The sequence below is a fragment of the Podarcis muralis genome, chromosome Z, assembly GCF_964188315.1.
Source record: "Podarcis muralis chromosome Z, rPodMur119.hap1.1, whole genome shotgun sequence".
Lineage (NCBI taxonomy): Eukaryota > Metazoa > Chordata > Lepidosauria > Squamata > Lacertidae > Podarcis > Podarcis muralis.
The window spans coordinates 59,815-73,514 of NC_135673.1; the positions used below are offsets into that span (position 1 = coordinate 59,815).

At 56.4% G+C, this 13,700-nt stretch overlaps 3 protein-coding genes across 5 annotated transcripts in view; 1 reads left to right on the forward strand and 2 right to left on the reverse strand.

Annotated features, from left to right (window-relative positions):
• LOC144326136 (protein AMBP-like) overlaps nt 1-13,700 on the reverse strand; it is a 144,963-nt gene that overhangs the window by 43,481 nt on the left and 87,782 nt on the right. The gene's annotated exons all lie outside the window — the stretch shown is intronic.
• On the reverse strand, nt 670-10,607 carry LOC144326114 (apical junction component 1 homolog). Of its 2 annotated transcripts, none has more exons than XM_077922142.1 (3): nt 10,515-10,607; nt 6,141-6,211; nt 670-5,158 (listed from the first exon to the last, which is right to left on the reverse strand). In XM_077922142.1, exon 3 carries the CDS (start codon nt 5,111-5,113, stop codon nt 2,876-2,878), a length of 2,238 nt encoding a protein of 745 aa, XP_077778268.1. In that variant the 5' UTR covers nt 5,114-5,158; nt 6,141-6,211; nt 10,515-10,607; the 3' UTR covers nt 670-2,875. The 2 variants fall into 2 exon arrangements, with proteins under 2 accessions (XP_077778268.1, XP_077778267.1); XM_077922141.1 differs by lacking the exon at nt 10,515-10,607 and adding an exon at nt 7,772-8,105.
• LOC114590103 (14 kDa phosphohistidine phosphatase-like) lies at nt 10,650-13,341 on the forward strand. The gene is made up of 3 exons (XM_077922147.1): nt 10,650-10,797; nt 11,605-11,729; nt 13,208-13,341. The coding sequence occupies exons 1-3, from the start codon at nt 10,650-10,652 to the stop codon at nt 13,298-13,300; spliced, it is 366 nt and encodes a 121-aa protein (XP_077778273.1). The 3' UTR covers nt 13,301-13,341.

Consider the following 13,700-nt stretch of genomic DNA (forward strand, 5'->3'; position numbering starts at 1 on the left):
AATCCATTTTCTGGATTGGAGGGGGGACCGGGTGCGAAACTATAGTTCCCTGCCCTGCCAATTTGGGAAAAGATATAAATCAATATTTATGTAATAATACATATAAATCTCTATAAATTAATATTTAGATCAATACATTTAATTAATATATTTATTAATATTAATAAATATCCATATATTTATATCAATATATTATTATTATTTTATATTGCTTCAATCATTTAAATTTAATTATTTATTTAATTATATTTAATTATATTTAATATAAAAATAATAATTATATTATTTTAATCTTATTGATGTATTAGTGTTATTAATATGTATTGATAATAATCTTATTAATAATATTATAGAATCTAATATCTATAATTTTCTCTTCTAGAATATTCTAGAATCAAACAATTGTTGTATATCTATGTTGTATAAAAATAATAAATAGATTAAGGGAAAGTAAATTGAGGGCAACTCATAATACAAATCAATTAATCATAAATCAAGGAAGTGGAAATAATCATCCATGAATAAGGAATCGCGTGCAAATAATCGTTGTATAAAAATAATAATAATTAAATTAAGTGCAACTCATGAGAATAAAACAAATAATAAATAAATTAAGGACGACTCATAATACAAATTAATTAATAATAATAATAATGCCAGGGTTGCGAGTTCGAGTTCCGTTTCGCATTTATTCCAGGCAAATAAATTCTCCTATTTTTATACCTTTCCATAGAAACAGACATAGACATGCTTCTTATATTTCTCCAGCAGAAAATACCTTTCCATATATATAGAGATTTCTCTTTCTTTAAGGAAATAAATAGAACATGCATTCGTCTTTTTCCGCACAATTTACACAAAAAAATAGGATTTGGCATTCGACATACAATTCCTTCGTCCGACGCACCCATTTTACAGCTTGTCGCATCAAACAATAATAATTAATAACAATGAATAAAAATGCATGAGTCTATTCCGCACCATTTACAAACCGCTCAATCCTCAAGGGGGGAAAATAGGATTTTGACAGGATTTGGCATTCAACATACAAACCCTTCGTCTGATGCACCCATTTTACAGTTTGTTATCTCATCACCTTCCGATAATAATAATAATAATAATAATAATAATAAATTAATATTATTATTAATAATAAATAATAACATCAATAATTAATATTAATAATATTAGCAACAACAAATATTAATATTAATAATAATAATAATAATAATAATAATAATAATAATAATAATAATAATAATAATAAATTTTATTTATATCCCGCCCTCCCCAGCCGAAGCTGGGCTCAGGGCGGCTAACAGCAATCAAAATGCATTCATTATAAAATTAATTAAATAATATTAATTAATAATGAATAAAATCATGATCATGATAATAATAATTAATAATAATAATAATACCAATAATATCGATCCTTTTCCAGAACCGTCAAAGGAACGGTATCTTTTTGCTGATGCGATATTCAAGGTGCCCGTCGTACCCTTTTCGACAGCCTTCCAAAGTGCAAAAATCATCATCATCATCATAATGATTAATAAATAAATAAAATTAATTAATTAATTAATAAAAATAATAATAATTAGAAAACTTCACCAATCATAGTAATCGTCCGATAAAACATATCGATCAGATTTGGCATTCTGGGAGGAAATAGCCGATTTGGGCCGATTTTCGTGCCAGTTTCACGATGAGGATTTTGAATTTCCGAATTCTTTGAACTTCTCTCTCATTTTGAACTTCTATTGTATTATTCTGTATTCTTTTCAATTTCAACGATTCCATCATTATCGAATAATGACGATCCAAAATAACGATCCAAAAGATAAATCGGGGATTTCCGAGGGCAAGGCGGGGATTTCAAAGGCTGGACGGTGGAACTCCCTGCCACTTCGACACACAAACATTGCACAAACTGCAGCAAATTGGCACCCGTTTTCCGTTCTTTCCGTTGGAACTCCCTGCCACTCGAACCCAGAAAAGTCTGTTGGAACTCCCTGCCACGTGAACCAAGAAAGGTCGCACGAACTGCAGCAATACCGGCGCGCGTTTCTGGTGTTATTTTGTCCGTTCTTCTCAGTGGAACTCCCTGCCACTTGAAGCCAGAAACATCCCACAAACTGCATCAAAACCCAGCCCATTTCTGGTCTTTTTTTGTCCGTTCTTGCCAGTGGAACTCCCTGCCACTTCAAGCCAGAAACAGTGCACAAACGGCAGCAAAACGGCGCCCGTTTTTCATTCTTCCAGTTGGAACTCCCTGCCACTTGAAACCGGAGACATTGCGCCAACTGCAGCAAAACGGAGCCCATGTCTGGTTTTCCCCCCATTGGAACTCCCTGCCACTTGAACACAGAAACATTGAAGGAACTGCAGCAAAACGGAGGCCATTTCTGTCTTTTTTTGCCTGTTCCTCCCCTTGGAACTCCCTGCCACTTGAACACAGAAACATCCCACAAACTGCAGCAAAACGGAGCCCATTTCTGGTGTTATTTGTCCGTTCTTCCCAGTGGAACTCCCTGCCACTTGAACACAGAAAAATCGCAAGAAATGCAGCAAAACGCGTCTGTTTTTCGTTCTTCCGGTTGGAACTCCCTGCTGCTTGAACCCAGAAACATTGCACAAACGGCAGCAAAACGGAGCCCATTTCCGGGGTTTCCTTTCTGTTCTTCCAGTTGGAACTCCCTGCCACTTGAACCCAGAAAAGTCCGCAAACCGCATCAAAACGGTTCCCATGTCTGTTTTTGTTGTCTGTCGGAACTCCCCGCCACTTGAACCCAGAACCATGCACAAACCGCCTCAAAACGGTGCCCATTTCCCCGCCCTTTCCCTCGGAACTCCCCGCCACTTGCCTCCTCCGCTACATCAGCTCATCCAGCAAATTGGGACTGGCCACCCAGTCCAGGGTCCTGGGTTCGGATCCCGCCATGATCATGCACAGGAACTGCTTGCCGGTCCTCCGATCGACGGGATAGATAGTGGTGGGCGTGAAGCGGCGCCCGCTCTCCACAAAGGCCACCAGGCGCCCGTAGACCTCCGGGAACTCGCGCCGCAGCGCCACGCCCCGGGCGCGCAGCTCCCGCTGGATGTGGACGAAGCACACCTCCCGCGCCCGCCGGTCCTCCTGGTCCCCGGCGCCCGGCGGCGGCGTCAGGATCAGCGTCTCGATCTCGGCCCCCGGCGGCGCCCCGCCCGGCGCCGAGGCCGCCAGCGCCACCTTGGCGTGCTGGCGCGAGACCGGGTGCCCCTCGCCCGCCGCCACCGTGACGTTCAGCACGAAGCATTCCGCCGGGTCGTAATCCTCCCCGGCGCGCTGCAACTCCCGGGCGTAGGCGCCCAGGTTCCCGGCGTGGGCGCCCACTTCGCGGAGGGAGAGGTAAGTTGGCGCCGCCGCCAGGGCGCCCAGTCCGGTGCGGAGGAAGTTTTCGGCGGCGGCGGCGCCCGGGAAGCCGAGGAAGAGGACGCCGCGCCCGCGGGAGAGGAAGCCGACGCGCGCCAGGCGGGAGAAGGCCCGGTGCGCCGCCGCGTCCTCGCGGGAGAAACGTAGCGCGTTGCGGCAGGCGCTGGCGGCGCGGCCGGCGGCGCAGCGCTCCTTGTGGCGGCGCCAGTCCTGGCGCCGGCAGTGGCGCGAGCAGTAGAGGGTGCGGCAGCTGTGGCAGGACTTGAAGTAGAGGCAGGCGTGAAACATCGTTTCCGTGCGCCCGCAGCGGGCGTTGGAGCACATGACGTCGTCCTCGTCGGTGCTGGCGTCCGGGGAACTGGCGCCCGGCGTCTCCGCCGGGCGCTCGGGGTCGGCGCCCGGTTTGTAGTCGATCACCAGGTCCGTGATGAGCTGGTCCAGCTGTTCCAGGCTGCGTTGGCGCGCCGGCGCCGGGCGCCCGGTGATCTCGTTGTCGGTGATGGTGATCTCCGGCGTCACGAACCAGGCGCCGCGCCCGGTGGCGCCCGGTTTTTCCAGCAGGGAGTTCTCCGATAGGGAGAGGGCGGCGTAGCGCTTGGGGGAGCTGGAGAGCGTCACCACCACGGGCGCTGGGCGCCGGGTGTCGGGGGAGAGGGCCGGCGGCGCCTGGTGGCGCGCTAGAATGTTCTCGTAGCTGCGCCCGCGCCACAGCGGCTGGTCGGGGCGCCCGCGCGGCGCCAGGATGTCGTCCCACGACTTGGAGTGGCTGCGCGCTTCGGTTCCCAGCCGCGGCGTCTGCCAGGGCGATTGGGCGGCGCCCGGTGGGTAGCACCCGACCTGCCAGGTCTGGTAGGGCGCCGCCACCGGGCGCCAGGCGCCGTACGGGTGAGGGTATGTCCGTGAGACCGGCGCCTGGACGGGCGCGATGCCGTCGAAGGGCGGCGCGGCGCCCGGTGGCGCGGCGCCATAAAAGGGGGGTGCGGCGCCTGGTGGGGTGGCGCCGTAAAAGGGAGGCGCGGCGCCGTCGAATGTTGGCACGGCTCCGTCAAACATTGGCACGGCGCCGTAAAACGGGGAAACATAGTTCGTCCGGCTGGGCGCCTCCCGGACAGGGTGGGCGTCCAGGAACGGGGAAACGTAGTTCCGGACCGGGCGCGGCGGCGGCGCGTATCCTCCGTCGCCGGCGTAGAAGACCTGGAGGGGCGCCGCTTGCGGGTTCGGGTCGTAGGCCTCTCCCGGCCCCCGGTCCTCGTAGGTGTCGCTGGGCGTGGGGGTGCGGGACGGGCGCCAGGCGCCGGGCACGGTCAGGCCGCTCCTTGCCGGGGAGACGTAGCGCGGCGGCGGGTCGGGCTTGATGTCCAGGCGCCGGCGCGGGGCGTTGGCGGGCGGCGGGTTGGCGCCGTGCTGGGCGCCCTGGAAGGGGGAGATGCGGCTGCGCTGGGGCTGGAGCTTGACCGGGTGAAGCTCGTTGGCGTGGCGCCCGGCGCTTTTGGAGCGCGCCCGGGGCACAGGGTCTCGGGGTGCCTCGCGCCCACGCCGGGGGCCGGGCGCCGGCGGCTCGTCGTCCAGCCACTCCAGGAAGTCGAAGCTGCGGCAGTGGCGCTTGTGGAAGGGCTGGGGCGCCGCCGACATGGCGCAGGGGAAAGGCGGCGCCGTCTGGACGTGGCGCAGGAGGTCCGGCGGGTGGGTGCGGGTCATCTTCGGAAGGGCGGGCCGGGCGCCGCGCCGCCCTCAGTGCGGATCCTGCGGGGGAGAGGGAGGGGCGTCAAGGGGCGGGGGAAACTACAGTTCCCAGGGTCGCTAGCTTGGGAATCGTAGTTTTTTCCAGCGCTTTGGGACTACAACTCCCATGATCCCTAGCTAGCCGGACCAGCAGTCAGGGGAGTTGTAGTCCCAAAGAGCTGGAAAAAAACTACAATTCCCATAAAAAACTACAATTCCCAATGTCCCAGCTCTATGTGACTACAACTCCCATGATCCCTAGCTAGCCGGACCAGCAGTCTGGGGTGATGGGAATTGTAGTTTCCCCCGTTGTTTTCCCGCTAGCTAGGGATCGTGGGAGTTGTAGTCCCAAAGAGCTGGAAAAAACTACAATTCCCATAAAAACTACAATTCCCAATGTCCCAGCTCTATGGGACTACAATTCCCATGATCCCTAGTTAGCTGGACCGGCGGTCACGGATGATGGGAATTGTAGTTTTTCCCCAGCTCTTTGGGACTACAACTCCCACGATCCCTAGCTAAACAGACCAGAGATCAGGGATGATGGGAATTGTAGTTTTTTCCCCCTAGCTCTTTGGGACTACAGCTCCCACGATGCCTAGCTAGCGGGAAAACTACAATTCCCATCATCCTAGCTAGTGGGGGAAACTAGCATTCCCATCCTCCCTGACCACTGGTCTGGCTAGCTAGGGATCATGGGAGTTATAGTCCCAAACAGCTGGGGAAACTACAATTCCCATGATCCCCAGCTCGCCGGACCAGCGGTCTGGGAGGATGGGAATTGTAGTTTTTTCCAGCTGTTTGGGACTACAACTCCCATGATCCCTAGCTCTGGGAACTGTAGTTTGCCGGCACCCGGAGAGCTGCCATTCCCAGAATTCCCCATGGAATTCAGCCAATGGATGGCGGCGCCTGAAACTACAATTCCCAGCACCTTGATGGAGACGCAACCTGGGGAACTCCCTGCCACTAGATATCTAGCAGCGGAAGGTGGGCCTCTTACCTGGCCCGGCAGGCGTCGCTGGGCGTGGGGCCGGCGCTCCATGCTGCTCCCCGGGGCGTCAGGCGAGGGGCCTAGAGTTCGAAAGAGGAGAAGGGAGGGGTCAGCGGTGGGGGGAGGCGAAGGCACTCTGCGCATGCTCAGGGGCAAGCTTCGGTTATAATAGTCAGAAGAGCAACTCCCCACAAGTGGACCAGGCTGCTCCCCCCATAAGTGGACCAGGCTGCTCCCCACAAGTGGACCAGGCTGCTCCCCCCATAAGTGGACCAGGCTGCTCCCCACAAGTGGACCAGGCTGCTCCCCCCATAAGTGGTCCAGGCTGCTCCCCATAAGTGGCCCAGGCTGCTTCCCCTCTGCCCCCCACAAGTGGTCCAGGCTGTGCCCCAAAAATGGACCAGACTTCGCCCCACATGTGGACCACGCTGCACCCCCTCTGCACCCCACAAATGGACCAAGCTGCTCCCCATAAGTGGACCAGGCTGCTCCCCCTCTGCACCCCACAAGTGGACCAGGCTGCTCCCCATAAGTGGACCAGGCTGCTCCCCCTCTGCACCCCACAAGTGGACCAGGCTGCTCCCCATAAGTGCACCAGGCTGCTCCCCATAAGTGGACCAGGCTGCTCCCCCTCTGCACCCCACAAGTGGACCAGGCTGCTCCCCATAAGTGGACCAGGCTGCTCCCCCTCTGCACCCCACAAGTGGACCAAGCTGCTCCCCATAAGTGGACCAGGCTGCTCCCCCTCTGCACCCCACAAGTGGACCAGGCTGCTCCCCATAAGTGGACCAGGCTGCTCCCCCTCTGCCCCCCACGTGGACCAGGCTTCTCCCCATAAGTGGACCAGGCTGCTCCCCCTCTGCACCCCACAAGTGGACCAAGCTGCTCCCCATAAGTGGACCAGGCTGCTCCCCCTCTGCCCCCCACGTGGACCAGGCTTCTCCCCATAAGTGGACCAGGCTGCTCCCCCTCTGCCCCCCACAAGTGGACCACGCTGCACCCCCTCTGCACCCCACAAATGGACCAAGCTGCTCCCCATAAGTGGACCAGGCTGCTCCCCCTCTGCCCCCCACAAGTGGACCAGGCTTCTCCCCATAAGTGGACCAGGCTGCTCCCCCTCTGCACCCCACAAGTGGACCAGGCTGCTCCCCATAAGTGGACCAGGCTGCTCCCCATAAGTGGACCAGGCTGCTCCCCCTCTGCACCCCACAAGTGGACCAAGCTGCTCCCCATAAGTGGACCAGGCTGCTCCCCCTCTGCACCCCACAAGTGGACCAGGCTTCTCCCCATAAGTGGACCAGGCTGCTCCCCCTCTGCACCCCACAAGTGGACCAGGCTTCTCCCCATAAGTGGACCAGGCTGCTCCCCCTCTGCACCCCACAAGTGGACCAGGCTTTCCCCCCAAGTGGATCAGGTTGCTCCCTCTCTGCACCCCACAAATGGACCATTCTGCTCCCCCTCTGCGCCCCACAAATGGACCATTCTTCTCCCCTCTTCCCCCAATTGGACCATCCCTCCCCCCTATCTCCGCAAATGGTCTCGCCCGCCGCCCGCCCGTTTGCAGCCGAGCCAAACCATCCGGCTCTGCTGGCGGGGGTGGGGTGAGGTTTTGGGGGTTCCAACCGACGGACTGACGTCACCTTGGCAGGACCCACTTGCAGGAGGAGGGGGAGGAAACCGGAGATCCCCCCCTTCCCCGGGAATCGTCGCGACCATCGGTCCAGGCGCTTCCCCCCTCACCGGACAGGAGGGAAAGGGCGATGGTCTCTTCCAATTCCCCCCCTGCGATGTCAGGGCGATTTGGAGCCGTCCGAAGCGCCCGGTGTCGCCTGGCCTGTTGGCTCCGCGCAGCCGCAGTGGAGGAAGCGTTGCCGGCTCCGCACCGCCACCGTGTGGCGGAGGGGAGGAAGAGCGCCTTAAAGGGGCCGCGGCTGGGAAATGGATGTGGGGGGGAGCGGGGTCCACTTATGGGGAGCAGCCTGGCCCAATTGTAGGGGGCAGAGGGGGAGCAGCCTGGTCCACTTGGGGGGAGCAGAGGGGGAGCAGACTGGTCCACTTGTGGGGGGCAGAGAAGGGGCAGACTGGTCCACTTATGAGGGGCAGAGGGGGAGCAGCCTTGTCCACTTGGGGGGAGCAGCCTGGTCCACTTGTGGGGAGGAGCCTGGTCCACATGTGGGGGGCAGAGGGGGAGCAGCCTGGTCCACTTGTGTGGGGCAGAGGGGGAGCAGCCTGGTCCACTTGTGGGGGGCAGAGAGGGAGCAGCCTGGTCCACTTGGGGGGAGAAGCCTGGTCTAATTGTGGGGAACAGCCTGGTCCACTTGTGGGGGGCAGAGAGGGAGCAGCCTGGTCCACTTGTGGGGAGCAGCCTGGTCCACTTGTGGGGGGCAGAGAGGGAGCAGCCTGGTCCACTTGGGGGGAGCAGCCTGGTTTACTTGGGGGGAGCAGCCTGGTCCACTTGTGGGGGGCAGAGAGGGAGCAGCCTGGTTCACTTGTGGGGAGCAGCCTGGTCCACTTGTGTGGAGAAGCCTGGTCTACTTGTGGGGAGCAGCCTGGTCCACTTGTGGGGGGCAGAGAGGGAGCAGCCTGGTCCACTTGTGGGGGGCAGAGAGGGAGCAGCCTGGTCCACTTGTGGGGGGCAGAGAGGGAGCAGCCTGGTCCACTTGGGGGGAGAAGCCTGGTCCACTTGTGGGGAGGAGCCTGGTCCACATGTGGGGGGCAGAGGGGGAGCAGCCTGGTCCACTTGTGTGGGGCAGAGGGGGAGCAGCCTGGTCCACTTGTGGGGGGCAGAGAGGGAGCAGCCTGGTTCACTTGTGGGGAGCAGCCTGGTCCACTTGTGTGGAGAAGCCTGGTCTACTTGTGGGGAGCAGCCTGGTCCACTTGTGGGGGGCAGAGAGGGAGCAGCCTGGTCCACTTGTGGGGGGCAGAGAGGGAGCAGCCTGGTCCACTTGTGTGGAGAAGCCTGGTCCACTTGTGGGGAGGAGCCTGGTCCACATGTGGGGGGCAGAGGGGGAGCAGCCTGGTCCACTTGTGTGGGGCAGAGGGGGAGCAGCCTGGTCCACTTGTGGGGGGCAGAGAGGGAGCAGCCTGGTCCACTTGGGGGGAGAAGCCTGGTCTAATTGTGGGGAACAGCCTGGTCCACTTGTGGGGGGCAGAGAGGGAGCAGCCTGGTCCACTTGTGGGGAGCAGCCTGGTCCACTTGTGGGGGGCAGAGAGGGAGCAGCCTGGTCCACTTGGGGGGAGCAGCCTGGTTTACTTGGGGGGAGCAGCCTGGTCCACTTGTGGGGGGCAGAGAGGGAGCAGCCTGGTTCACTTGTGGGGAGCAGCCTGGTCCACTTGTGTGGAGAAGCCTGGTCTACTTGTGGGGAGCAGCCTGGTCCACTTGTGGGGGGCAGAGAGGGAGCAACCTGATCCACTTGGGGGGAGAAGCCTGGTCTAATTGTGGGGAACAGCCTGGTTCACTTGTGGGGGGCAGAGAGGGAGCAGTCTGGTCCACTTGTGGGGAGGAGCCTGGTCCACTTGTGGGGAGCAGCCTGGTTTACTTGGGGGGAGCAGCCTGGTCCACTTGTGGGGGGCAGAGAGGGAGCAGCCTGGTCCACTTGGGGGGAGAAGCCTGGTCTACTTGTGGGGAGCAGCCTGGTCCACTTGGGGGGTGCAGAGAGGGAGCAACCTGATCCACTTGGGGGGCGAAGCCTGGTCCACTTGTGGGGGGCAGAAGAGGGCAGTCTGGTCTACATGTGGGGAGGAGCCTGGTTCACTTGTGGGGAGCAGCCTGGTCCACTTGTGGGGGGCAGAGGGAGAGCAGCCTGGTCCAGTTGTGGGGGGCAGAGGGAGAGCAGCCTGGTCCAGTTGTGGGGGGCAGAGGGGGAGCAGCCTAGTCCACTTGTGGGGGTCAGAGTGGGAGCAGCCTGGTCCACTATTATTTATTATTATTAAATAATATTCCAGCTGCTAACTATGGTTTCCTGGGAACTATAGTTTCGCACCCGGCGCCGGCCTCCCCCCTCCAATCCAGAGAGTGGATTCTCCCTTTTTGATGGGAATTCTAGCACTGCCTGGGAAGGCGGCGCATCAATTGGGGTCTCAGGGCCTGGAAACTACAGTTCCCAAGGTGCACCTGGGGCTTGGCATTGATTCCCTCTGCTAATCCTGGACGCAAAGCCTCATGGGGATTGTAGTTCGCTCAGGACGCCTTTCAAGCGTCAAATAACCTAATCCCACCCCCTGCGCGGCATGAGACGCACGATTGGCCGCGCTTGATAGAAGCGACGCGCCCATTGGCCGAGGCGCCTGTCAAATAACCTAATCCCGCCCCCTGCTCGGCGTCAGACGCACGTTTGGGCACGTCGGGAAGACGCTCCCGACGATCCCATTGGCTGAGCCTACCTGTCAAAGGACCTAACCCCGCCTCGGGGTGGGGCTTCAGTAGACGCCGTGTTGCCATTGGCCCCGCGCCTTTGAACGCGGGCGCTGATTGGCTGGGCCGTTCGCGCTCCTCATTTCTCCTCAGAAGGCGCAGCAATGGCGGACGGAGACTTGAAGCGGGTTCCCGACGTGGATATCGACGAGGCCGACGGCGTCTTCAAGTACGTCCTCATCCGCGTCACCACGCCGGGCGCCGGGCCGGGGAAGGACGTCGTGCGCGGCTACGCCTGGGCCGAATATCACGGTGAGGGGACGCAACGGGCGGGAATAGAATGCCGGCGGCGGGTTCTGATTGGGCGAGGTGCACGCACGTCAACAGTAGAGGCGGGGAGAGAACGACTGTGGCGGTTTCCGATTGGGCGAGGCCTAGGCGAGGCGGGGATGGAATGCCGGTTGCGGGTTCCGATTGGGCAAGGCGCAGGCAAGTGGACAGTGCAGGCGGGGCGAGAACACCGGTTGCGGGTTCTGATTGGGCGAGGCGTACGCACGTGCTTATTGAAGGCGGGGAGAGAACGAAGGTTGTGGGTTGCGATTGGGCGAGGCGGGGAGAGAACGCCGGTTGTCGGTTCTGATTGGGCGAGGCGCAGTCCTGTGGATAGTGAAGGCGGGGAGAGAACGACGGTGGCGGGTTCCGATTGGACGAAGCGTATGCTTGGGGGTAGTTGAGGCGGTGATGGAACGCCGTTTGCGGCTTCTGATTGGGTGAGGCGCAGGAACGTTATATAGTGGAGGCGGGGAGAGGACGCCGGTTGTGGGTTCCTATTGAGAAAGTGAAGGCGGGATTGCTCTCATGGAGCGACTTCTGATTGGGTGAGACGTAGTCACTTGGACAGAGAAGGCGGGGCTAGAACCCCAGATGCGGGTTCCGATTGGGCGAGGCATAGGCACGTGGATATTGAAGGCGGGGAGAGAACGACGCTTATGGATTCCTATTGGGCGAGGCGGGGAGAGAACGACGGGAGCAGGCTCCGATTGGACGATTGTTATTAGTAGTAGTAGTAGTAGTTATTAATTATTATTATTATTATTATTATTATTATTTCCCTTCCAGCCGACATCTATGATCGCGTCTCGGAGGATCTCTCCCGGCTCGGGTTCGAGTGCGAGTGTCTGGGCGGCGGGCGGATCTCCCGCCAGAGCGGATCCCGCAAGATCCACGTCTATGGCTACTCTGTGGTGAGCGACTCTCCATCCTAGAGCGGCCTTGGGGGACTACAGTTCCCATCATCCCTGAGCGCTGGGCCGGCTAGCAAAGGATCATGGGAATTGTAGTTTCCCCCGCTGTTTCCCACTAGCGATGGATCGTGGGAGTTGTAGTTCTAAACAGCTGGGGAAAACTACAATTCCCATTATCCCTGACAGCTGGGCCGGCTAGCAAGGGATCATGGGAATTGTAGGGGAAACTACCATTCCCATCATCCCTGACCACTGGGTGCGCCTAGCAAGGCATCATGGGAGTTGTAGTCCCAAACATTGGGTAAAAACTACCATTCCCATCATCCCTGTCCAGCTAGCGAGGGATAATAAGAGTTGTAGTCCCAAACAGCGGGTAAAACTACAATTCCCATCATCCCTGACAGCTGGGCCGGCTAGCAAAGGATCGTGGGAGCTGTAGTCCCAAACAGCTGGGGGAAACTACAGTTCCCATCATTCCTGACGACTGGGTGCGCCTAGCAAGGCATCATGGGAGTTTTAGTCCCAAACAGCTGGGGAAAACTACCGTTCCCATCATCCCTGACCGCTGGTCCGGTTAGCGAGGGATCATGGGAGTTGTAGTTCTAAACAGCTGGAAAAGACTACAATTCCCACGATCCCTCACTAGCCGGACCAGCGGTCAGGGATGATGGGAATGGTAGTTTTTCCCGCTAGCTAGGGATCATGGGAGTTGTAGTCCCAAACAGCTGGGGAAAACTACAGTTCCCATCATCCCTGGCCGCTGGTCCAGCTAGCTAAGGATCATGGGAGTTGTAGTCCCAAACATCGGGTAAAAACAAGGGATCATGGGAGCTGTAGTCCCAGACAGATGGGGAAAAACTACAATTCCCATCATCCCTAGCTGCTAGTCCTGTTAGCTAAGGATCATGGGAACTGTAGTCCCAAAGAGCTGGAGAAAACGATTCCCATTATCCCTGATCTCTGGTCCAGCTAGCTAGGGATTATGGGAGTTGTAGTCCCAAATAGCTGAAAAAACTACAATTCCCATGATCCCTCACTAGCCGGACCAGCGCTCAGCGATGATTGGAATGGTAGTTTTCCCGCTGTTTTCCCACCAGCTAGGTATCATGGGAATTGTAGTTCCATACAGCTGGAAAAAACTACAATTCCCATGATCCCTAGCTAACAGGACCAGCGGTCAGGGATGATGGGAATTGTAGTTTTTTCTGCTAGCGAGGGATCATGGGAGTTGTACTCCCAAAGAGGTGGAGGAAAACTACAATTCCCATCAGCCCTGACTGCTCGTCTGGCTAGCTAGGCATCATGGGAGTTGTAGTCCCAAAGAAGTGGAAAAAACTACAATTCCCATCATTCCTGTGATTCTTCTTCCTGCATTTTACACAATTAAATGACACTATATTATTAGTATCATTTTATAGTCATTAATATTTATGATGATGACGATTAATTATTACTAATTATTACTAATTATCTTTCAGGGCTTCGGCCGGGCGCCGCATTCGGTCGCCACCCAAAAACTGGGCGCCGCTTTCCCGGACTACCAAGTCACCTGGTCGGACGACGGCTACTGATTTATTTGATTTCCTCCAATAAAATAAAAATTCGCACCCGGCGCCTGGCGTGAAATGTAGCGTTCCGGGCGCCAAGGCTTCCTTTCGATCATCTGGTCCAGGATTCGAACCCGGATCCCAGGCGCCCCTTCACCCCCATCGTCTGTCGGAAACTACAGTTCCCAAAAGGGCGCCTTCTTGCCCAGGGAACTCTAGGAGTTGCAGGGAAGGAGAGGCGCCCGGCGAAAACTAAGGTTCCCAGAGCACCGCTTTCGAGACGGATCATGGGAACAGTAGTTTGCTAGGAGGCGCCTCAGAGAACTAGAATTCCCTTTTTCCTATTGGTCTCTAGTTTCTGGCGCCCCTGAGCATACTATCGTTCCCATGGCGCCACTAAACGTACTACAGTTCCCAAGGTGCT

Excerpts from the sequence above, each read along its gene's own strand:
- LOC114590103 (XM_077922147.1), top strand. The coding sequence starts at position 10,650 with ATGGCGGACGGAGACTTGAAGCGGGTTCCCGACGTGGATATCGACGAG. Across the intron at positions 10,798-11,604 it reads CGCCTGGGCCGAATATCACG|CCGACATCTATGATCGCGTC; the intron begins GTGAGGGGACGC and ends TTTCCCTTCCAG. Across the intron at positions 11,730-13,207 it reads ACGTCTATGGCTACTCTGTG|GGCTTCGGCCGGGCGCCGCA; the intron begins GTGAGCGACTCT and ends ATTATCTTTCAG.
- LOC144326114 (XM_077922142.1), bottom strand. The coding sequence starts at position 5,113 with ATGACCCGCACCCACCCGCCGGACCTCCTGCGCCACGTCCAGACGGCG.